General features: G+C 42.2%; 1 protein-coding gene across 1 annotated transcript; it reads right to left on the bottom strand.

Annotated features, from left to right (window-relative positions):
• Nucleotides 1-434: 434 nt before the first annotated feature.
• CCT4 (chaperonin containing TCP1 subunit 4) lies at nt 435-20,195 on the bottom strand. The gene is made up of 14 exons (XM_003262435.4): nt 19,738-20,195; nt 16,380-16,432; nt 14,862-14,951; nt 11,909-12,017; nt 10,495-10,637; nt 9,016-9,137; nt 8,547-8,679; nt 7,720-7,859; nt 5,254-5,350; nt 5,055-5,165; nt 4,456-4,586; nt 4,084-4,318; nt 1,449-1,562; nt 435-711 (listed from the first exon to the last, which is right to left on the bottom strand). The coding sequence occupies exons 1-14, from the start codon at nt 19,862-19,864 to the stop codon at nt 697-699; spliced, it is 1,620 nt and encodes a 539-aa protein (XP_003262483.1). The 5' UTR covers nt 19,865-20,195; the 3' UTR covers nt 435-696.
• Nucleotides 20,196-24,772: the final 4,577 nt, after the last annotated feature.

The raw sequence follows: 24,772 nt of genomic DNA on the forward strand, positions 1-24,772 counted from the left end.
GACTAGTTACAGATTTCACACTCTTCATGGTGAGATGACACTGATGCTTAGATCAGGACGGTGGCAATCAAGATGTTTAAAATCACTGAAACAAGACATTGGTTAAGAATCCCTTTTGTGTAAGAAAGATTTGCTACATATAAGTATACACTTTTATTTGCAGAAGGAATCCAACACAGCAGTCATTATTACTGGGAAAAGGAATTAGGATGATAGGATAAAAGGAGGCTTTCATTTTTCATTCTCTTTCTGTATCATTAACTTATTTTTGTTTTAATTGGGCAGCCTCCCAAGCCAGAGTAGGTTCAGAGAGGTGCCACTTGTATCGTTAACTTTTAAGACAGCATATATATTACATGTTGGTAGTTTTTAATGCCAATGAGCATTTATCAGTGATGAGCATATTGGGCCATCTTTTTCCTCAACATGTAAACTCACTTTTTATGCTTCTTTTATTAGTTTTTCAAAAGTATCAGAAATAACAGAATGTTGGAAGATAAATCGATCTGCCTTTTGAAACCAAATATTTAATGTTTTCATTAAATTGTTTTAATACAACTTCAGGCAAATGCCAACTGGAAGACCAAGCCCAGAAATTCAGAGGAAATAATCTTCCAAACAAGGAACACCAAGGTGATCTTGTTCCACTCCAGCCGCAATACTGGTGATCATAATGGTGCTAGTCAGTTAGCCAGATTATCGAGTGTTTACCTGATAAGAGAAAAACTTAGATTTCAAAACCTGTAATGATATAATTTTAAGGCTGGAAAATGTTTAAGGCAATTAATAAAAGGAAAACCTGTATTAAGAACTGCTGTCACCTTGATGACTAGCAAACATTTATCAAAAGTAAAAACTTGGCTGGGCATGGTGGCTCATGCCTGTAATCCCAGCACTTTGGGAGGCCGAAGTGGGTGGATCACAAGGTCAGAAGTTCGAGATCAGCCTGACCAACATGGTGAAACCCCCATCTCTACTAAAAATACAAAAATTAGCTGGGTGTGGTGGCATATGCCTGTAATCCCAGCTACTTGGGAGGTGGGAGGCTGAGGCAGGAGAATCGCTTGAACCCAGGAGGCAGAGGTTGCAGTGAGCCGAGATTGTGCCACTGCACTCCAGCCTGGGCAACAGAGCAAGACTTCATCTCAAAAAAAAAAAAAAATAAAAATAAAAACTTTTTAAAAAACAATGGCCAGGCGTTGTGGCTCACACCTGTAATCCCAGATATTCGGGAGGCTGAGACAGGAGAATCACTCGAACCCTGGAGGCAGAGGCTGAAGTGAGCCGAGATTGTGCCACTGTGCTCCAGCCTGGGCAATAGAGCAAAACTCTGTCTCAAAAAAACCAACCAACCAACCAAACAAACAAAAAAACAACAACAAAAAAACCTTTAAAAAATATATGCCTTTTTGACCTCCTAAGAAAATTTGCCACCTGGAAACACTTACCACATCATCGATTTTCAGAATGCTCCGAACAGTTTCAGTTGCAAGAGTCAGAGCACTGACTGATACCAACAGAGGCTGGACAACCAGTTCCTCCAAAATGTTGGAAATACCACCCTGCAAATCAAATCAGCACAAGTTGCTTTTAGTGTCTGTAATAATACACATCAGCAGCCACGTGGTTACCAGTGTATCTCAAGACCTATATCTAGTTTTCTCTCTGTCTAGGAAGATTAGAATATGATACTCTACTAAGCTTTTCTCTACACTGTGGGAAGTTATTTCAACTAAAATTTGGAAAAACTGAATTAATGCTGTAGTCACCCAATCCTAACTACAGGCACCCACCACCATGCCCGGCTAATTTTTTGTATTTTTAGTAGAGACACGGTTTCACCGTGTTAGCCAGGATGGTCTCGATTTCCTGATCTCATGATCTGCCTGCCTTGGCCTCCCAGAGTGCTGGGATTACAGGCCACCGTGCCTGGCCACTTATTTTTAAATATTGGCAAAATTAGCAAAATGATCACAGTAGTTAAAAATTATGATATCTTTGCTAGGCACAGCGGCTCATGCGTGTAAATCCCAGCACTTTGGGAGGCCAAGGCGGGCAGATCACGAGGTCAGGAGACGGAGACCATCGTGGCTAACATGGTGAAATCCTGTCTCTACTAAAAATACAAAAAATTAGCCAGGTGTGGTGGCATGCACCTGTAGTCCCAGCTACTTGGGAGGCTGAGGCAGGAGAATCGCTTGAACCCAGGAGGCGGAGGGTGCAGTGAGCCAAGACTGCGCCACTGCACTCCAGCCTGGGTGACAGAGTGAGACTCTGTCTCAAAAAAACAAAACAAAACATTATCTTTTTAATGTTTAAATCATCTCTGAATTTTAATTCTTAATTAGATCAACCCCAGTCTACTCTACAGTCCCACCTTAAATTCTTCATTGCACCATCCTACTTCCCTTTATCCCAGGATTACTCCTGATGGCCTCTAACAGGCATCCTTGCTTCCAGTCTTCCCTTCTTAAAATATTCATGTCCTTAGCCTCTTGCTTAAAAAAATCTCATCCTACTTCCCTTTATCCTGGGATTACCCCTGATGGCCTCTAATAGGCATCCTTACTTCCAGTCTTCCCTTCTTAAAATATTCATGTCCTTAGCCTGTTGCTTAAAAAAATCTTTAGGCCCCGCTTAAATTCATGTCCTTAGCCTGTTGCTTAAAAAAATCTTTAGGCCCCGCGCGGTGGCTCACACCTATAATCCAAGCACTTTGGAAGGCCGAGGCGAGCGAATTGCCTGAGCTCACGAGTTCAAAACCAGTCTCGGCAAGACAGTGAAACACCGTATCCACTAAAAAATACAAAAAAATTAGCCCAGCCTGGTGGTGAGCGCCTGTAGTCCCAGCTACTCGGGAGGCTGAGGCAGAATTGCTTGAACCTGGGAGGAGGAGGCTGCAGTGAGCTGACAGTGCTACTGCACTCCAGCTTGCGTCTCCAAAGAAAAAACAAACAAACAAACAAGAAACACTTCAGTGGATCCCAACTACAGGAAGTAAAAAAAAAATGGCTGGCTCCTCATTCTACTAATAGTTGTTTTTTTTTTTTTTTTTTTTTTGAGATGGAGTCTTGCCCTGTCGTCCAGGCTGGAGTGCAATGGTGTGATGTTGGCTCGCTGCAACCTCCACCTCCCAGGTTCAAGTGATTCTCCTGCCTCAGCCTCCCATGTAGCTGAGATTACAGACACCCGCCACTTCGCTTGGCTAATTTTTTTTGTATTTTTAGTAGAGACGGGGTTTTGCCATGTTGGCCAGGCTGGTCTCAAACTCCTGACCTCAGGTGATCTGCCCACCTTGGCCTCCCAAACAGCTGGGATTACAGGCGTGAGCCACCACGTCTGGCCTATTAATAATAGCTTTCATCTGATCTTTCCAACCTTAAAGCCCACTATACCACTAATATATAATCCCAGCTCTACACAGGTGAAGAACTGCTTGGTCCTTCTCACCTGTAAAACCACTGCTTACCCATCTGGAATTTCCTCATCCCCTACCAACCAAAAGTGCATCTTCATAAAGCCTTCCCTAAACAGATACTTCCATCCTTTGGAGTTGTCTACCATACAAACAATACAATGTTGGACTGTCAGTTCTTTCCCATCATGTGTTTGTCTCCTCAACAAAACATTAGTAAAAAGCGATGTTATTACTATATGATTATCTTACACAACTACATTAGCTCATGCTAACTAGGGCAATGATTTTTTATACAGTCTTTAGTATTTGCCAAGCATCTATCTAAGAGCTTGTTAACTAGAAAAGCATTTAATTCTCACAAAAGGCCTATGAGGGAACTATTAATCATCCCTGTTTTTACACCTGAGGAAACTGAGGAACAGACTAAGTAACTTGCTAGAAGCTAGTCAGTAAGTGGCAGATTTAATGAACAAATAATGCTTCCCCCTAAGGTGTCACCATCTTCCTTCTCACTCAATGGCATAGGTAATTAACATGCAGCAGGCCTCGTATTTAAATCCAAGATTATGCTTTTCATTACAGAGCTTTCCCCATTCAACAGATGACCACAAAGCTTTTAATATTATATTAATCAACATTTTCTACATTAGAGATTAAATGATTACCTTTCGGACATTAATGCCTGCAGTTTTTTCTCCCTGGGCATGCCGGTTTCTTAGTTCTGTTACTGTAGAAATGGGATTCAGGCCAGCATTTTCAGCTAGTGTAGATGGAATGACCTCCATAGCATCTGCAAAAGCACGAACGCAGTAGGATTCCATACCACTCAGTGTTCGTGAATATTCAGTTAATCGTAGGGCCAACTCTATTTCTGGAGCACCACCTCCTGCAATAAGAGCCCTGAAATTCACAAATATATTTTTAGCTTATTTTATCCAAAAGAAAATTATTTTTAATAATTTGCTATATCTTTAAAAAATAGAATACAGTAGTTTTAATGTTCAAAATGTTACTTAATAATGTAACACTGACATTACCTCTTCTTCACTAAGCAACGAATAACACATAGGGCATCATGAATGGAGCGCTCAGCTTCTTCAATCACCAGTTTGTTAGAACCACGAACAACAATTGTAACTGTTTTTCCAGGGCTGGCACAGCCTGTAATCTTCAGTAAACAAATTCCAAATTAAGTATTTGAAGGGTTAAAAAAACCCCACACCCAGGCCGGGCATGGCGGCTCACGCCTGTAAACCCAGCACTTTGGGAGGACGAGGCGGGTGGCTAACGAGGTCAAGAGATTGAGACCATCCTGACTAACCTGACTAACACGGTGAAACCCCATCTCCACTAAAAATACAAAAAATTAGCCGGGCGTGGTGGCGGGCGCCTGTAGTCCCAGCTACTCGGGAGGCTGAGGCAGGAGAATGGTGTGAACCTGGGAGGCGGAGCTTGCAGCGAGCTGAGAGCGCGCCACTGCACTCCAGCCTGGGCGACTCTGTCTCAAAAAAAAAAAAAAAAAAAAAAAACAAAAAAACAAAAAAACAAAAACAAAAACAAAAAACAAACAAAAAAAACAACCCAAAACCCCATACCCAAACCTAAGCAAATAAAAATTTAAGTGAAATACTGTTACCTTGAGCAGTTTGCCAGAGCCATTTAAATTGACCTCCTCAGCTAACTCGGCAGAACCCAGCATGTCAGCAGTAAATTGGTCAATATGAGCAACTGGCTTGGTTCCAATTGTCTGGAAAAAATAAGTCAAATCCACAAATTAAGGCAACATTTATCTAATTATTAGACATTTCCCACAAATACAGATATTAATGTTTTACCTTACAAATAAATTCAATGTCTTCTCTTTCAATATCCTTAATCACCATGATCTTCATTTTGTTCAGAAAGTGTAATGCAAGATCACTAAGAGCATCTCTAAAATACAAAATCAGTGATTATGTCAACGCTAGGTTAAAAGAAAAATTTTGCTCTTCAAATGCCTTTAAGGTTTTAATTACTGTTTCTTAAATGGCCAATCATTATTTCTGAAGAAAAATGCTTTAGTTTACTAAGTTCATAAGGTCAAAATTAAGATTTCCAATTCTATTGGAAATTTTAGTACAATTCCAGTAGTAAAATGTACTCTGTCCCCAATGACACTATAAAACACACAAAATAACTAGGTCACTATTTTTTCCCATTTATTTCTTTTTATTTTTTTGAGATGGAATTCCACTCTTGTTGCCCAGGCTTGGAGTGCAATGGCACGATCTTGGCTCACTGCAACCTCAACCTCCTGGGTTCAAGCGGTTCTCCTGCCTCAGCCTCCCAAGTGGCTGAGACTACAGGCTCCCGCCACCACGCCTGGCTAATTTTTGTATTTTTAGTAGAGACGGTTTCACCACGTTGGCCACACTGGCCTCGAACTCCTGACCTCAGGTGATCCACCCGCCTTGGCCTCCTAAAGTGCTGGGATTACAGGCATGAGCCACTGCGCCCGGCCCATTTATTTATTTTTAATAGAGATAGGGTCGCCCTATGTTGCCCAGGCCAGTCTCGAACTCAGGGCTCAAGTGATCCTCCCACCTCGGCCCCACAAAGTGCTGGGATTACAGGCATGAGCCACTGTGCCTGACCTCATTTTTCTTAACAAATGAGCACATCTTGGTAAGTGAAACCTTATTAATACTTCATGAATTTAGAAGTATTAATTCAGACTCCACAAATTTACACTTCCCCATGAACTGTGAATAATAACAACTCTGTGATACTAGAAAGGTAGATATTACTACTATCCCTATTATACAGATAAGCAAACTGAGTTTGGGGGGCAATTTACTCAAGGTCAGCAGCTATTATGTGATTGGGATTAGAACCAAGTCTTCTGAGTCTTCAATCAAAGACTATATAAAATGAACACCCACAGTACATTCTGGCATATTAATGGAGTAAATGGGAATGTGTCTATTAGGAAAAAATACTGGCCAGGCGCAGTGGCTCATGTCTGTAATCCCAGCACTTTGGGAGGCCAAGATGGGCAGATCACGAGGTCAGGAGTTCAAGACCAGGCTGACCAACATGATAAAACCTCATCTCTACAAAAATTAGCCAGGCGTGGTGGCACGTGACTGTAATCCCAGGTATTTCAGGAGGCTGAGGCAGGAGAATTGCTTGAACCTGGGAGGCAGAGGTTGCAGTGAGCTGAGACTGCGACATTGTACTCTAGCCTGGGTGACAGAGACTGTGTCTCAAAAAAAAAAAAGGAAAAAAGGGATCTGTCAAACTTCAGAGAATTCTTTTCATCTATGGACTAGGCAGAGCATTCCCCCAAAAAGAACCTCTAAATGACAAGGCAACCAATTGCATAGACCTTTAAATAAATTCCACTTTTAACTAGGTAATTAATTCTGCAACAAACATGGCTTTTAAAAGAATGAGGCTTGATGTTTAGGACCTTGGTCTAGGTAAGATTATATATCCTACATTTAAAAGGGAAAATAGGGCCGGGCGTGGTGGCTTATGCCTGTAACCCCAGCACTTTGGGAGGCTGAGGCTGGCGGATCACCTGAAGTTGAGAGTTCGAGACCAGCCTAACAGAGAAACCCTGTCTCTACTAAAAAAACACAAAAAATTAGCCAGGCGTGGTGGCACGTGCCTGTAGTCCCAGCTACTCAGGAGGCTGAGGCAGTAGAATCACTTGTTGAACCCAGGAGGCAGAGGTTGCAGTGAGCTGAGACTGTGCCACTGCACTCCAGTCTGGGTGACAGAGTGAGACTCCATCTCAAAAAAAATAAAAAAATAAACAATAAAAAATAAATTGCTATTAGAAGTGTGGTTTAGACTCTAAAAACTGCATGCTTTCTTGGCCCTGTTCCTTAAGGGTTCCACCCTGAAGCCAATAATCTAATTAAGAAACAAGTTTTTGAAAAAGCCAAAACACAACATTCTGGCAGTTAGTTGGCTATTTAAAAAAACCTACTTTTTTTTGTAAAAGAAAATTACACCTTTATTGTTTTAAATTTGCAAGTCATATATTTGTTTAAAGTGCTTTTCCTAGACATCTTAACTGAACTTATACCATTTTTTCCCTTGGTCTGAGCAAATAATGGTACAATATTGAGGCCTAACATTTTATCTGTGCTTTTAAAATAAAAATTCTCCATTTCGTTTCACCTAAGAGTTGTCTGTTAAGAAATACCAACTTAGAGTAAGTGCTTAAATCAAATATTTTATGAGAAAAAATAAACTGCTAGTGGAGATCCAAAATTATCATTAAGGGATGAACAAAATAAATAGCCCCACACCTTAGAATAGACTTCTGTATGAGAAGGACATTACATCCTGTTTTTTTAATTTGCTTCACTAAATTTAAAATATAGGCTCTCTCTTCTCGCAGGACTCGGTCCATCTGGGCATAGTCAGAAACCACTATTTGATTATCCATCTGTTTAGAAAAAGAACATCATAATTTGCATTGTAAGATATTTTAAGTTTAAAAGTAGAATTTTAAGTGAAAATACTATGTACTGTATAAATTCAACCAAAACTATACCAAGTAATAAATTATATAGACATGCATAGAAAAGAGTCTGGATAAGATACATACCCCAAACTTGAGTCTTTTACTTTCAACTAAATACATTGGTATCTTACTTTTTTGCAAGTACATTTTTTATAACCAAAAAATATAAAATGGTTACCCTAGTTGTTTTCAAAAGATGGGGTCCCTCTCTAATCTCTGTGAATTTGTAAATTAACAGCAACAATGAAAAGATGGGGTCCCACTATGTTGCCCAGGCTGGAGTGGAGTGCAGGGACTATTCACAGGTGATGGAATAGCACACTGCAGCCTCAAACTCCTACGTTCAAGCAATTTTTCTGCTTAAATTTCCCAAGGAGCTGGGACTACAGGCATCGTTGCAATCGGCTAGCTCTCAATTTCAATATCCAAACTGAGGATATAGACTTGTCACTTGTGGCACCAACAATTTCTATTTTTGTCTCAATTCTAGTAAGTCTTTTGAGATCTATGCTTTAAATCACTAGTAGTATTTTCTATTTTTAATAAAGAAATGCCTGAGTTATTAAAAAGTTAAACACAGAGAACCAATTTCATTTGGATTCTACTTACATCTGTTTTGGGAGCAGATAAGCAAAACTGAATAAGCCCAATCTTGGCCTTTTCAACTCTGGTTATGCCAGAATTTGATACTTTTTGGGTGAGAACCAGCCCTTCCACCAACTCACAGTCATCAATTGTCCCACTAAGAATAAAAGAAAACAAAGAGGGGTAGTTAAGAGGGAGTGGACATCTGTACGTTTAATAGATTAACAGATTAAGTCATCAGTCCAATAAAATATGATTCAGCCTCACATTTATTATTGCCCCATTCCTGGATCTCTTTGATCCACTGCTGTCTTACTATCATAAGGTGACATAAACAAAATCTTCGGATCCCCATACTAATACAAATTCTCACAAAAACAAAACTGAGAAGAGAGCTTTGTGACTTTCATCTAGGTGTTTTTAACTATTTACTTTTGGCGATCTGATGCTCATTTTCAAATTTTTTATTCAAGCTGTAATTAGAGATGCTTACCCAAGCTTCTTAACTATTTTAATATCTCTAAGATCTACACTGGTGGCTGTGGCTGGGTCAATCACTTTCATCACGGCATTTACACTCATTGGAGAAAGCAGACTTGAATACTGAGAAACAACCTAGAATTATTAAAAAAAAAAAAAAAAGTTAGCTTCACAGTAGAAGAAGTCCTAATTTTTCAATGACAAAGATACTTAAGAAAGGCTCTTATAATTTTTGCAGTGGGGTGTGGGTACGAAGAGGGAAACACCCATGAGAAGACAGTCCATAAACGGTCTTTTCCATTGAGGCTGTCACCAGGGGCACAAAATAAAAACATGTATGCTTGCTTTTTTCTTTTATTAATATAATAGCCGGGACCATAGAATATCAAAGTTTTACAGGAAATCCAAAAAGCATAAATTTAATTTTACATGAATATTTCCTATCTAAAATGAATGTGTGATGAGGCATCAATGTTATGTATGTATATTCCCAATGAGGGGTTGATAAAAATTGCTAACATTTATCAATCACTTAACATATGCCAGGCAGTGGTCTTAGAACTTTACATATTAACTCATTCAATCTTCCGATGGAGAAACTGAAGCCAAGAGGTTAAGTCATTTGGCCAAACAGCATAGTTAAGTGGTGAAGTCAGTACTGAACAAACACAAGCAGTCTAGACTCAATGACTAGTGCTTGTAACCATTATGCTATACTATCTGTATTAGTTCTAGGGACATCCAACAGTATCACTTAGTGTTCCTAACACTATCTAACATTCAAACAAAATGAATGTATGGACTTAATACTGACTTTTAAAAGGAAAAAGGGTTAGGGGAAGGAAGGGATAAACACAGGACATTACAGAAAACAAGTGACATGAGTTCCAAAGAAACTTAAAAGTACAACACCACTTTAAGTTTGGTAAATAAGAAAAGCAGCATATATATTAGTTAAGGGATGGACCACAATGGGCAGCCTGTCCTGGGTTCAAATCTCGGCTCTTTCTGTTAGCTGTCCTTGGATAAGTCACTCCTCTAGATCTACTCTCTTCATCTATAAAATGGGGATATGACTATCTCTGACGGCCTTGAAGAGGATAATAAATGTAAAAAACTTATCACAGTGCCCACCATATTAAGTATTCAATAAAAAGTAGCTATACTGCCAGAGATCTATGACAGTCTTTCTGATCTGGTGGAGGAAAAGGTTTCTTACAGGCAAATTAAAATATCTAGCTTTATCAAAACACTGTTACAATGCATTAAACAGAAAAGTATAAATGGATATAGTATATATTAAATATTCTAACTCCTTTGTTAGCCTTATGGCTCATTTCCTCTCTTAATCTTAAACCAATTCAATTATACAGATTATAACAGTTACCTAGTCACTCTTGAGACTTAGTATTTATGTACCGTATAGCATCAAGAATCATAGAGTAACACACTTTAAACTAATTTGACAACTATCTGTTAGTGCTTGTCTCACCTTTGAGTTCAGTGAAGTGGTTGCACTATTTAACAAAGTTTCTCTGTCACTCAGTTCCACAGGTCGAGACATGTCAGTCAAGATTTCAATGCCCTTTTCCAGGGCCTTCTGGAATGACTCAGAAATGATGGTTGGATGAATCCCTGTAATTTGTGAAAGTCTAGTTATTTAATTGTAACGGGTAAACTACACATTTGACATGGCTTAAAAATTTTCTACTCATTAATGTCAAAGCAAGCACAAATTTAACTATTTTTAATTACAAACTTATGCTTCAGTTGTAATATAGTGGCTTGAATAACATAACTATGGCTAATAATTTACTTCCATCCAACCTAAAATAGATTACATACTTATTAATACTTAGGACTAAAACCAAATTTTATACCTTTTTTTTTTTTTTTTCCTGAGACAGGGTCTCACTCTGTCACCCAGGCTGGAGTGCAGCGGCCTGATCTCGGCTCACTACAGCCTCAACCTCCCAGGCTCAAGCAATCCTCCCACCTCAGCCTCCTGAGTAGCTGGGACTACAGACACAGGCCACCACACCTGGCTTTTTTGTATTTATTTATTTTTTTTTTTAGTGGAGACAGGGTTTTGCCATGTTGCCCAGTCTGGTCTCAACTCCTTGGGCTCAATTGTTTTGCCAGCCTCAGACTCCCAAAGTGCTGGGATTACAAGTATGAGTCACCGCACCTGGCCGATACTTTTCAAAATATCACAAATCTACATTTTAAGTAGAATAAGTGATTGGAGAGTCACTACTATAATTAAATACCATTTACTAAAGCAAGAACAATCCTGACTTTCTCTCCGAAATCTCCTTTCTTGTATAAGAGTCCAAAATTAGTAATATTTCTACCATTCATTTTTTTTTTTTTTTTGAGATGGAGTTTGCTCTTGTTGCCCAGGCTGGAGTGCAATGGCATGATCTTGGCTCACTGCAACCTCCGCCTCCCGGGTTCAAGCGATTCTCCTGCCTTAGCTGGGATTACAAGCACGTGCCACCATGCCCGGCTAATTTTTTGTATTTAGTAGAGATAGCGTTTCACTGTTGGTCAGGCTGGTCTTGAACTCCTGACCTCAGGGGATCCACCCACCTTGGCCTCCCAAAGTGCTGGGATTACAGGCGTGAGCCACCACACCCGGCCTCTACCACTCATTTTTGAACAGCAAAATTCAATTGAGTTCCATTCAAAAAGGAGCCCAGCAAATATCAGAAGCCAAAGGAAAATTTCTTCTAATTTCTATTATAAATACAGCAAAATCTACAACTTTAAAAATTCTTGGTAAAAAGATTAGTTATTCCAAATTAAATCTTAAATCCCATATTACTTACAAATAACTTGGCTTTTTCCCAAAGTTTGTTCTTTTAAACTTTTCTTTATTCAGTAATAAACTACATCCTACCCACCTTTCTGAAGAAGCTTGGTACAAGAATCTAAGAGGGAGCCAGCAATGATGACTACTGATGTGGTGCCATCTCCTGCTTCTATATCTTGAGCCTTAGACAGCTCCACCAGCTAAGGGAACAGAAAATGCCAAGGTGCTCAATGAGAAATGACAGAACCCAGTAACACCTAATTCAAATAATTGCACCAGTGTCACAAACAGAATTTGAGGATTCAACATGATTCCTGATTTCTGATTTGTTGTCTACGTTGGGTTTCATTTAAAATTAAAGACCAGTAGATGATCTCCAGTTCAGATTGTGGGTTGTCATCTCCCCCTGCCCTGCTACTCAAAGCTACTCAAAGTTCTAATCAGAAAGCAAAAATGTAACATAAATATAGACTTGGAAACTAAGAAAAGGGGCATTCCAGATGAGACTAGAGTATCAAACTTTTTTTTTTTTGAGACAGAGTCTCACTCTGTCACCCAGGCTGGAGTATAGCAGTGCAATCATGGCTCACTGCAGCCTCCACCTCCTGGGCTCCAGAGATCCTCGTTTCAGTCTCCCAAGTAGCTGGGGCTATAGGTGCACACTAACACGTCTGGCTACTTAAAAAAAAAAATTTTTTTTTTTTTTTAATAGAGACAGGGTCCCATTATGTTGTCTAGAATAGTCTTGAACTCCTGGGCTCAAAAGATCCTCTTGCTTCAGCCTCCCAAAGTGCTGAGATTACAGGCATGAACCACCATTCCCAGCCTTAGAGTATCAACTTAAGAGTCTTTTGCCAAGTTTATTTGAATAGACCCCTTGTAAGTATAACCTGATTCATTAAAAAGCCATCTTTTCATAACTGGTGGATGGCACAACATATGATGCCTCAGGACCATCCACGTAGCAGTGAAGTTTTATTTACCAATGCTTTCTTATTTTATGTTCCAAATAAGATGCTTATTTTCCAATAATAAATTATCATTTTTTTTCAACATTTTAATAGCAATATTATAGACTTTTGTCACTTCTGGATAACAAAATTTTTTTGTTGTAAAATAGTATGTGGTAATTACACAAAATTTGGAAAATACAGAAAGAAATTAAAATGTGTCAACTATTTTTGAAGCAAAGACCATTAGTATTTGTATACAGTATGTTGGTTTACTTCCAATCATTTTCTATTTTTTAAGTAAGCTCCCAGTATATATGTAATTTTATCTTTTTTTAATGTAATGTTTCATTAGTGTTTTTCCTCATAAAAATCTTCATAAACAATTGTTAATGGCTGTATGATTAACATGCTGTGGTATACTATTTGTTTAAACATTTTCCTACCATTGGATATTTTTGCCTATTCCAGGTTGTTTCTATTATAAATAATTTTGATCAGTATATTTGTAAAAAAAAAATTTTTTAAAGCCATCTTTACATAACTCAAAGGGATTTTTTTGACAGAAGTTTCTTTTTTTTTTTGAGACGGAGTCTTACTCTGTCACCCCAAGCTGGAGTGAAGTGGTGCAATCTCGGCTCACTGCAACCTCTGCCTTCCTGGTTCAAGCAATTCTCCTGTCTCTGCCTCCTGAGTAGCTGAAATTAAAGGCATGCACCACCACGCCCAGCTAATTTTTGTATTTTTAGTAGAGATGGGGTTTCACCATGTTGGCCAGGCTGGTGTCGAACTCCTGACCTCAGGTGATCCACCCGCCTCAGTCTCCCAAAGTACTGGGATTACAGGCATGAGCCACTGCGACCAGCCTGACAGAAATTTATTTCTAATGCATTTGTTTTTGCTCATATGACTTGACACCAGGTTTATGTTTTTAATCTCCTCATTCCTCAAGTGTATGACAAGTTTCCATGGACTAGTATAAGGTAAAAGTAGTAAAATAATTACTGTTTCCAGTAGATTATTTTTAGACAATGAATTTTCTTCTGTGGACACGTGAACTGTTATGCACCATACCCTAATAAGAACACAATAATCATTTGAAAGGAAAAATATTCATTTTCTGTGGACAAGTATAAGGTGACTTGTGTTTCTTTCTTTTTTTTTTTTGAGACAGGGTCTCGCTTTGTCACCCAGGCTGGAGTGCAGTGGCGCAATCACAGCTCACTACAACCTCTGCCCCTGGACTCAAGCAATTCTCCCACCTCAGCCTCCTGAGCAGTTGAGACCACAGGTGCGCGCCACCACACCCAGCTATTATCTTTTGTATTTTCATAAGAGACAAGGTCTCGCCATGTTGGCCAAGCTGGTCTCAAACTCCTGAGCTCAAGCAATCCTCCCACCTCGGCCTCGCAAAGTGCTGGGATTACAGGTGTGAGCCACTGTGCCCAGCTGTTCTTTTTTTTTTCTGGGGTTTCACTCTGTCACCCAAAATGGAGTGTAATGGTGTGATTACAGCTCACTGCAGCCACAAACTCTTGGACTCAAATCCTCCCACATCAGCCTATGGAGTGGCTGGGACTAAAGGCATGCACCACCATGCCTGGCTTGATTTGTGTTTTATTATCACCTCACACCAACAAGCACAATGTTAGGCACACATGTATCCTAAAAATATGCCTGTTCAGCACGAAAAGTGTTCATTGTGCTTAAATATCATGTGATCAAATAAATAAATTTAACTGTTTACCAAGTATCAAATACACTTAAAAAAGAAAACTCATCTGGCCGGGTGCAGTGGCTCACACCTGTAATCCCAGCACTTTGGGAGGCCGAGGCAGGTGGATCACAAGGTCAGGAGTTTGAGGCCAGCCTGACCAACATGGTGAAACCCATCTCTACTAAAAATACAAAAATTAGCCAGGTGTGGTGGCGCGCACCTGTAATCCCAGCTACTCAGGAGGCTAAGGCAGGAGAATTGCCTGAATCTGGGAGGCAGAGTTTGCAGTGAGCCGAGATTGTGCCACAGCACTCCAGCCTGGATGACTGAGCAAGACTCTGTCTCAAAAAAAAAGACTCACCTCAAATTATACTTACCATTCTGGCTGCTGGATGTAATACTTGCATTTGTTTCAGAATGGTAGCACCATCATTTGTAATGGTTACATCACCTTTTCCATCTTGAATCTAGAAAAAAAATTTTCAAGTTACATTCCAAGGTGACACCTTAATAGTTTTATTAAACTTTTACATTTCAAAATAGAGAAGTTAATTTCTGTTTGCAAAGTACTTAATTTTAAATTCTCTTCCCTTACATTAGCATAATAATTTAAGAATATGCAGTAACAGTCCAACTTTACAAAAGAAAAAAGTGGCTTTGTTGCAGGGTAATCTAAAAGTGAAGAAATGTAGACACACACACACGGAAAAATATTATAAAGAAGCACTTGCTATCTTTAATAATTTCTTATTAATCAGAAACATGATTTCCACCATGGATGCCCTAAAGGAGTACCATGCAATGCAGTGAACACAATTCTTATAGTTAACACAGTAACTTTTTTCCTTTTTTGTCCTACAAAAAGGACAATGGCATTTTTGGGAAGGATAGATTTTCGAATATCCAGAGAGGAGAATAATCTGTAGTATCATCCAGATGATCCTCTATATTGTTTTATCTTGCAGAGACCCACATCAGGATACAAAGTTACACCCATAAGGAACACTAAACTGGAGTCCTAACACCTGGATTTATAATACTTTCCACTTAACTACATAATAAATATCTATATTTGGGTGTGCATTCTCATTGTTTAAAAAGCATTAAACAAAGTATGAATTATAGTTTAGTCCTGTTGACTCCAAAGTAATCTCTCCTTCCTCTAAATTCCAGGTACCCAACACTTTTTACTTTTTTTTTTGGTTTGAGATGGAGTCTCGCTCTGTCACCCATGCTGGAGTGCAGCTGCGCGATCGCGGCTCACTGCAACCTCTGCCTCCTGGGTTCAAGTGATTCTCCTGCCTCAGCCTCCCACCTCCCGAGTAACTGGGACTACAGATGCCCACCACCATGCCCAGCTAATTTTTGTATTTTTAGTAGAGATGGAGTTTCACCATACTGGCCAGGGTGGTCTCGAACTCTTGACCTTGTGATCTACCCGCCTTGGCCTCCCAAAGTGCTGGGATTACAGGTGTGATCCACTGTGCCCCACCCAGTTTCTACTATTTTTATTTATTTTTTGAGATGGAGTTTTGCTCTTATTACCCAGGCTAGAGAGCAATGGCACAATCTCAGCTCACCGCAACCTCTGCCTCCCAGGTTCAAGCAATTCTCCTGCCTCAGCCTCCCGAGGAGCTGAGATTACAGGCATGAGCCACCATGCCTGGCTAATTTTGTATTTTTAGTAGACATAGGGTTTCTCCATGTTGGTCAGGATGGTCTCCAACTCCTGACCTCAGGTGATCCTCCCCCCCTCAGCCTCCCAAAGTGCTGGGATTATAGGTGTGAGCCACCACGCCCAGCCCCACTTTTTAAACAGCACATCTAACCCTCCATCAAGATCTTGTAGTGTGAACAGCAGTGCTCAATTAGTATTCAATGACTCAACTCTTTACCATTTTATCCATTCCTTTTGGTCCAAGGCTTGTTCTAATAGCATCAGCAACCGCTGCAGATGGGGGGAAAACAAAAGAAGAAAAGAAATAAGAACTTTTTTTTTTTTAAAGACAGGGTCTTACTATATTGCCTAGGATGGCCTCAAACTCCTGGGCTCAAGCAACCCTCCCACCTCAGCCTCCCAGAATAGCTGGGAGTACGGGAAATCAAGACTCCTTAAAGAATAGAGTTTTTTTTCCCTCTCAAATGATCATTGTGTTCTTATTAGGATATGGTGCATAACAAATCACTGTGTCCACAGAAGAAAATTCACTGTCTAAAAATAATCTATTGGAAACAGAGTAATTATTTTTCTTTTAAATGTATGATGCTTCACTTTTTTGTTAGTCAACGTACACAGTATTATTATTATTTTTTGAGACAGGGTCTCACTCTGTCACAAGGCTAGAGTGCAGTGACGTGATCTCGGCTCACTGCAACCTCTGCCTCCTGAGTTCAGGTGATTCTTCTGCCTCAGCCTGAGTAGCTGGGAACTACAGGCACGTGCTACCACACCCAGCTAATTTTTTGTATTTTTAGTAGAGATGGGATTTCACCATGTCGGCCAGGATGGTCTCGATCTCTTGGCCTCAAAATCCGCCTGCCTCGGCCTCCCAAAATGCTGGGATTACAGGTGTGAGCCACCGCGCCTGGCCTATTATTTGTAATCAGCTTATGGCAGAATACATTTTGAGGATTCATCTCATCTTCCTTCAGATGTCAAAATGATACAATCTAGTTAGGAGCTCTGAGAATTGCTATTTCCTCCATTCCTTAAAACAGGACAAGCAGCAACAGAACTGCCTAGATCTAAAATACTGATGGAGGAGTATCCTTTTTCCAAAATGATTAGGACCAGAAGGGTTTGAATTTTGGAGTATTTCAAATTAGGAATGCTCAAGTTATATATAATTCACTTATTTGTTTACTCTGTCTAGTATGTAATCTCTCAGAGCAAAGACTTTTGTTCACTAATGTGAACATGGTATATAGGTGGCCCACTAACACCGCCAAAAGGGCAAACCACAATGGAAATGCTACAGAGCAAGATACTCTTTTAAAAAAATCCAACAAGGCCGGGCGTGGTGGCTCACACTTGTAATACCAGCACTTTGGAAGGCTGAGGCGGGCAGACCACCTAAGGTCAGGAGTTCGAGATCAACCTGGACAACATGGCGAAACCCCGCCTCTACTAACAATACAAAAATGAGCTGGGTGTGGCGGTGCGCATCTGTAGTCCCAGCTACTCGGGAGGCTGAGGCAGGAGAATCGCTTGAACCCAGGAGGCAGAGGTTGCAATGAGCGGAGATCACACCACTGCACTCCAGCCTGGGGAACAGAGCAAGACTCCATCTCAACAAACCAACCAACCTAACAAACCAAACAAAAACCAAAACTCTCAAATCGTAGCTTTTGGTCATCATCAGTATGTTATAAAACATCTCTGGGGCCAGGCGCGGTGGCTCACGCCTGTAATCCCAACACTGTGGGAGGCCAAGGCAGGCCATCACTTGAGGCCAGGAGTTCAAGATATAACGGGTCATCTTCACAGATAACTTAGGTGGCCTTTCCTTCCCACATGCACACCCTCCTCTGTTGTTTCAGTTCTCTGTCCGCTTTTGTTTCAAAGGTTGCTAAATTTCCCATTTGTTGTTTGTTGAGTATCAACCATATTATAAACTCTCTTGGCCCCCAAATTAATCTTTCTTTTTTTTTTTTTGAGACGGAGTTTCGCTTGTCGCCCTGGCTGGAGTGCAATGGCGCGACGTCGGTTCACAGAAACCTCCACCTCCCAGGTTCAAGCGATTCCCCTGCCTCAGCCTCCCAAGTAGCTGGGACTACAGGCCTACACCAACACACCTGGCTAATTTTGTATTTTTAGTAGAGACGGGGTTTCTCCATGTTGGCCAGGCTGGTCTTGAACTCCTGACCTCATGTGATCCGCCCGCCTCAGCCTCCCAAAGTGCTGGGACTACAGACGTGAGCCACCCCGCCCGACCCAAAATTTATCTTTCAACATTCTGTTCCTAATCTAATAAATGTAAGCTTCAACTATGGTACCTAGACAATTATCCTACAAACCTTCGTTTCCAGGTGTATTATCTCCTTAACTTCCAAACGACTCCTAAATCTGGCCATTCTGATCTTTCCAACTCATTAGGCCCAAGTTAGAAACTATTACTTTTTCTTACATTCAGCGTTACCTATCTTAGCACCATGACATTCCCAGTTCCTTGGGCTGATGACTGCAAATACTTGTAAGGTGTACTTTATATACACGGGTCTTTATATGCTATCTCACTGAATCCTCACGGCAAGCCTACACGATGGCTAAAAAGAAATGATCCGATAGCTGGGGGAGATTAAGCCAAATACTTTCCAGGACACCAGGCCTTTAACATCTGCCCCAACCTAGCTTTCTAATCTCACCTCTTTTGTAAACATACTATTCTCCAACCCAAAAGAAATACTATACTTAATACACACTCGGACAAGATCTCTAAACCTCTGTCCTGACTTTTCCTTTCAGATTTTCCTATCTCAACTCGATTTCTCTTAATCTTAACTCTAAAAAGCAAACATTTTCCTCCTCAATTTTATAAGTAAATCTTTGGCACAGAGGTTACAGGTCACTAAGACATGAAGTAACGGAGGCAGAGAATGAAACTGTGGTCTTCCTGATTTCCAACGTGTGCCACACTCTTCTACAAAAAAACCAAATAATTGCTTCTTGATTTGCCTGTGTTTCACTGCACAAGCAGAGACGACATCAATGTAACTTTCCGCAACTATTTCAAACAAGACACGTAAGTCGGTTCCTACATCCATCCCAGCACAATGAGCACCGCCCCAATTTAGACTGGAGAGTTCACCCAATTCGTCTCAACAGTTGTGCCAAGTGGTTTATTTAATAGTTCTTTAAATAAGAATAAGAAAGCTGACAGATACTGTGAATACTGCCAGTTCCAATAAGCAGATAAGCGACAGCCCTCAAGCGTCAGATCCCTAGTGAAGACTGCATGTAATCCTCGGCATTTTGAACTGCTTTCGGCTCCAATATGAATAATGCACAATGCAGGATGAAAAACTATGGGAGACTAAGATGCAAAATGGGGCAAGTCCAAAGGTCTCCATACTCCGGGTTGGCAATCATCGGCAGAAAAACAGAAATAAGGATCCCTCCACTGGGCTGCTTCTACAGGGAGGACAAGGGGGATCATCCGAAGGAATGGGAAATGGGCCAAACCCGCTCAAGCCCGCGGTGAGAGCGCAGAGCGCAACCCCGCGGTGCCGCGGGTCAGGCCCTGAGAGTGATACCTTTGGCGGCGGAAATGTTGCTGAAGCGGATCTGGGCTGGCTTGTCGCGGTCCTGATAGGCGCCTTTCCCGCGGCCGCCGGCAGCCCCGGCAGTCGCCCCGCTCCGGGGTGCCACATTCTCGGGCATGGCAAACTCGGCTGTGTCTGGGTTGGCTCGGAAAGGACGGATGGACCCGGATTCTGGCCGGCCGCAGAGTAATAACGGTAAGCCCTGACGGCCTTCACGAACCTTCCAGAAAGGGGCGCCGGCGTCGGGAGGAGGCGGAGAAGGGGGCCTTTCTTGCCGCGCGGCGCTGGCGTGACGTAGGAGGCTGTCCGCTGCGCGCCGGGTGAGGTGGATACGTGCGGGGAGCTCCTGGCTGGCGAGATTGTACGCCCGGGGCGCTGTTGGTGAAGAGCGCCGGGGAAGCCTTTACGCGAGGCGGCAATGACAACGCGCGATTTTAAAGGCGAGTGGTGATGACATCCGCATTTTCTCACTCCACCTTGCACGGCTGTGCGCGATTTTAAAGGCGAGTGGTGATGACATCCGCATTTCCTCACTCCACCTTGCACGGCTGTGAGGTCCCCTCCTTTTTTTTCTTTTGGATACGGTCTCACTCTGTTGCCCAGGATGGAGTGCAGTGGCGCAAAATCTCGGCTCACTGCAGCCTCCGCCTCCCAGGTTCAAGCGAGTCTCCTCCTCAGCCTCCTGAGTAGCTGGGATTACAGGCGTCCGCCACCATGCCCAGCTAATTTTTGTATTTTTAGTAGAGACGGGGTTTCACCATGTTGGCCAGGCCGGTCTCGAACTCCTGACCTCAGGTGATCCACCCGCCTCGGCCTCCCAAAGTGTTGGGATTACAGGCGTGAGCCACGAAGCCCGGCCTTTTTTTTTTTTTTTGACCGAGTCTCGCTCTGTCTCCCAAGCGGGAGTGCAGTGGGGCGATCTCGGCTCACTGCAGCCTCGACCTCTGGGGCTCAAGCGATCCTCCCGCCACAGCCTCCCAAGTAGCCAGGACGACAGGTGCCCGCCACCATGCCCAGCGAATTTTTGTATTTGTTGTAGAGACAGGGTTTCGCTATGTTGCCCAGGCTGGTCTGACCTCCTGGGCTCAAAGCGGTCCATCCTCCTCAGCCTGCCAAAGTACTGGGATTACAGGCGTGAGCCACCGCACCCAGCCGGACGTCCCCTCTTTTAACTCCGGCTGGATCTATCCGCGCGGTGGGGTGGGCGCCGGAATAACTCCCTAAGGGATGTGACTGAGTCTGTTTTTGCCCGTCCACATAGACCTGCATTTTATGCAGTTTTGTTCATTTTGAAAGGGAGTCAGAAAAGGGAGATTTGGAATGAGTGGAGGTTTTTCTTTAAGTGTCGAGGTTAGTTATCTCGTATTGGTTGATACTGGGTGGTAGAGGTTTGACAGACTGCCAAATCAGGTCTGTCTAGTTACCACCACCCGCTTGTTCTACACTAGTGTCTCCTGCAGGACGTAGCCACTGACTCCTAGGGAGCTTAAACATTATAATAAAGATCATTTATTTCCGTTATCTGCTAAGCACAGTGCTAAACCTTTACACGTTTTATATCTCGTTTAGTCCTCACAATAATCCTTTACTTAAAAGGTTAGGGAACTGGAGCCCAAAGAAGGAACTGAAGCCCAGGGTAAACCAGTCAGTAGATAGAAGCAGTATTCCAATACAAAGCAAGGACCAGAAGCCATGAGCTAAACTGCTGGTCTCCTATGACCACTATATTTCAGTAGGGAAGTTTATGAAATGAGGTTCGTTGAATGTTCGCTCACAATTATTAAGCACCTGCAAAGTGACAGATACGTGTGGTAAGTTCAGAAACAAATGCTCAAAGGTACTTAATCTTGTAATCATGAGGTGGTGGTGGTGGTGTTTGTTTGTTTTTGTTTTTGAGACGGAGTTTCACTCTTGTTGCCCAGGCTGGAGCGGTGGCGCCATCTCGGCTCACCGCAACCTCCGCCTCCCGGGTTCAAGCGATTCTCCTGCCTCAGCCTCCCAAGTAGCTGGGATTACAGGCATGCACCACCACGCCCGGCTAATTTTGTATTTTTAGTAGAGACGGGGTTTCTCCATGTTGGTCAGGCTGGTCTCAAACTCCCGAGCTCAGGTGATAGGCCCGCCTCGGCCTCCCAAAGTGCTGGGATTGCAGGCTTGGCTAGAGCCACCTCGCCCAGCCGTGTTGTTTTTTAACACACCTTTAGCATATTAGCACTAGGGGCCTGGCTCGGTAGTTCACGCCTGTAATCCCAGCACTTTGGGAGGGCGAGGTGGGTGGATCGCTTTAGGTCAGGAGTTTAAGACCAGCCTGGCCAACGTGGCGAAACCCCGTCTCTACTAAAAATCAAAGCATGAACCGGGGGTGTAATCCCAGCTATTCGGGAGGCTGAGGCAGGAGAATCCCTTGAAGCCAGGAAGTAGAGGTTGAAGTGAGCCGAGATCGCGCCACTGCACTCCAGCCTGGGCGACAGAGCAAGACTTTGTCTCAAAAAAAAAAAAAAAAAAAAAAAAAAAAAAAAAAAAAAAAAAAAGGATATTAGCACTAGGAAATGAAGATCCATAAACCTCTGAGGCCGACTTCTCTTCAGAGGACCAGAATACTCCCAAGTAGCACATAAATTCTATGGTTATTTGTTTAGACGACTGATGTAATATATTGGAAACAAGTGGGTGATGAGGAAATGCATTAATTTTGGGGTGTAAAATACTGGATTTGAGTTTATTAAAAGCTCTGCTACTTATTAGCTGTGTGACCTAAGGAAGGCCACTTAAATCCGCTGGGTCTCATTTTCCTCATCTATAAAATAGGAGGGTTGAACTAGATGATCTCTAGGGGCTTACTAAACTCTACTAGTTCTACCAGTGTAAGGAGTCGACCTGTCAGCCATAAAAGACAGAGCAGAATTTGGAAGATGCCATTATTGGCTTCGTGGGACAGTCTTAAAGTTTTGAGACATGCTTTAAGTATCTGAAATGTTTCAAGTTATAAACATTTTTCTTTTTCTGTGAAATTGGAATTATTTTTGTTCCTGGGATTAGGCAGTAAATAAATGTTAAACGTCGGCTTTCATCAGAGTGTTAATGTACGTTATTTCTCCGTTAAAATGGGATTTCAACAAATATTAAAACATAAACATGGCCGGGCGCGGTGGCTCACACTTGTAATCCCAGCACTTTGGGAGGCCAAGGTGGGTGGATCACAGAAGTTCAAGACCAGCCTGGCCAAGATGGTGAAACCCCATCTCTACTAAAAAGACAAAAATTAGCCAGGCGCGGTGTCAGATGCCTGTAATCCCAGCTGCTTGGGAGGCTGAGGCAGGAGAATCGCTTGAACCCAGGAGGCAGAGGTTGCAGTGAGCCGAGATCATGCCACTGCACTCCAGCCTGGGCGACAGAGTGAGACTCTGTCTCAAAACAAAACAAAAACATAAACACTTGTGTAGAGTAATTTAAGCAAAGCACTGTTGCTAATGGAGGGTAAAAATGTTTTTAAAACTTTCTTATATTTCTTATTTATTTATTTATTTATTTTTTGAGATGGAGTCTCGCTCTGTCACCCAGGCTGGAGTGCAGTGGCACAATCTGGGCTCACTGCAAGCTCTGCCTCCCGGGCTCACGCCATTCTCCTGCCTCAGCCTCCCGAGTAGCTGGGACTACAGGCGCCCGCCACCAAACCCAGCTAATTTTTTGTATTTTTAGTAGAGAGGGGGTTTCACCATGTTAGTCAGGATGGTCTCGATTTCCTGACCTGGTGATCCACCCGCCTCTGCCTCCCAAAGTGCTGGGATAAAAGGCGTGAGCCACCGCGCCCGGCCAGCTTTCTTATATTTAAAAAAATACTTTCCAAAACCAAACAAACAAAAATACTTTCCTATCAGATCCAAGCAGACGTAAGGCATATGTGGGAATGTTGGCAATAACAATACAATTTCCTTAATAATTTGTGAAATAGGTTTTACAAAACAATAATACTTTGTCAGCCATCCAAATGAAGGTTCTGTTTAGAATGAATAGCCCACGATGTCCTAGACCCTCAATAATAGGACTGAGCCAGGCACTGGTTAAGGTTAGAAGAGAGGAGGGGCCAGGTGCAGTGGTTCATGCTGTAATCCCAGCACTTTGGGAGGCCGAGGCGGGTGGATCACCTGAGGTCAGGGGATGGAGACCATCCTGGCTAACATGGTGAAACCCCGTCTCTACTAAAAATACAAAAAATTAGCCCGGTGTGGTGGCACGCACCTGTATTCCCAGCTACTGGGGAGGCTGAGGCAGGAGAATCGCTTGAACCTGGGAGGTGGAGGTTGTGGTGAGCCGAGAGCATGCCATTTCACTCCAGCCTGGGCAACAAGAGTGAAACTCTGTCTCAAAAAAAAAAAAGAAAAAAAAGAAAAGAAAAGAAGAGAGAGCTGTATATATCTTATTTCTCTTAGGTTTTACTCCAATTCAAAGACAGTATTTGTTGTTATTTTGTATTTTTCTCTGCATTAGTTTATTATCGAAACCACCATTAAGCCCCATTTTCCTAAGCCATACTGTTTGCATCATTCTTTTCCCCCCCCCCCAAAAGGAGTGTCACGCTGTCGCCCAGCCTGGAGTGCAGTGGCACAATCTCAGCTCACTGCAACCTCTGCTCCACGGGTTCAAGTGATTGTCCTGCCTCAGCCTCCCGAGTAGCTGGGACTACAGGCACGCGCCACCGTGGCCGGCTAATTTTTTATTTTTAGTAGAGACGGGGTTTCACCATGTTGACCAGGCTGGTTTCAAACTCCCGACCTCAGGTGATCTGCCCACCTTGGCCTTTCAAAGTACTGGGATTACAGGTGTGAGCTACCATGCCTGGCCTCATTCTATGTTTTTAAGTTTAGCTTGAAATAGTAACATGAAGTAGAGGCCTTGTTTCATTAAGCATATTTTGATTTTCCTAATTTTCCTAGAAAGGTTTCTAGTTAACATTTTTGTTACTTTCTAACCTTCCCAGTTCAAATATTTGTCTGAAAATGGGAAGAGGTTGATTGTTGGCAATAGT

Source organism: Nomascus leucogenys, chromosome 14, assembly GCF_006542625.1.
Source record: "Nomascus leucogenys isolate Asia chromosome 14, Asia_NLE_v1, whole genome shotgun sequence".
NCBI lineage: Eukaryota > Metazoa > Chordata > Mammalia > Primates > Hylobatidae > Nomascus > Nomascus leucogenys.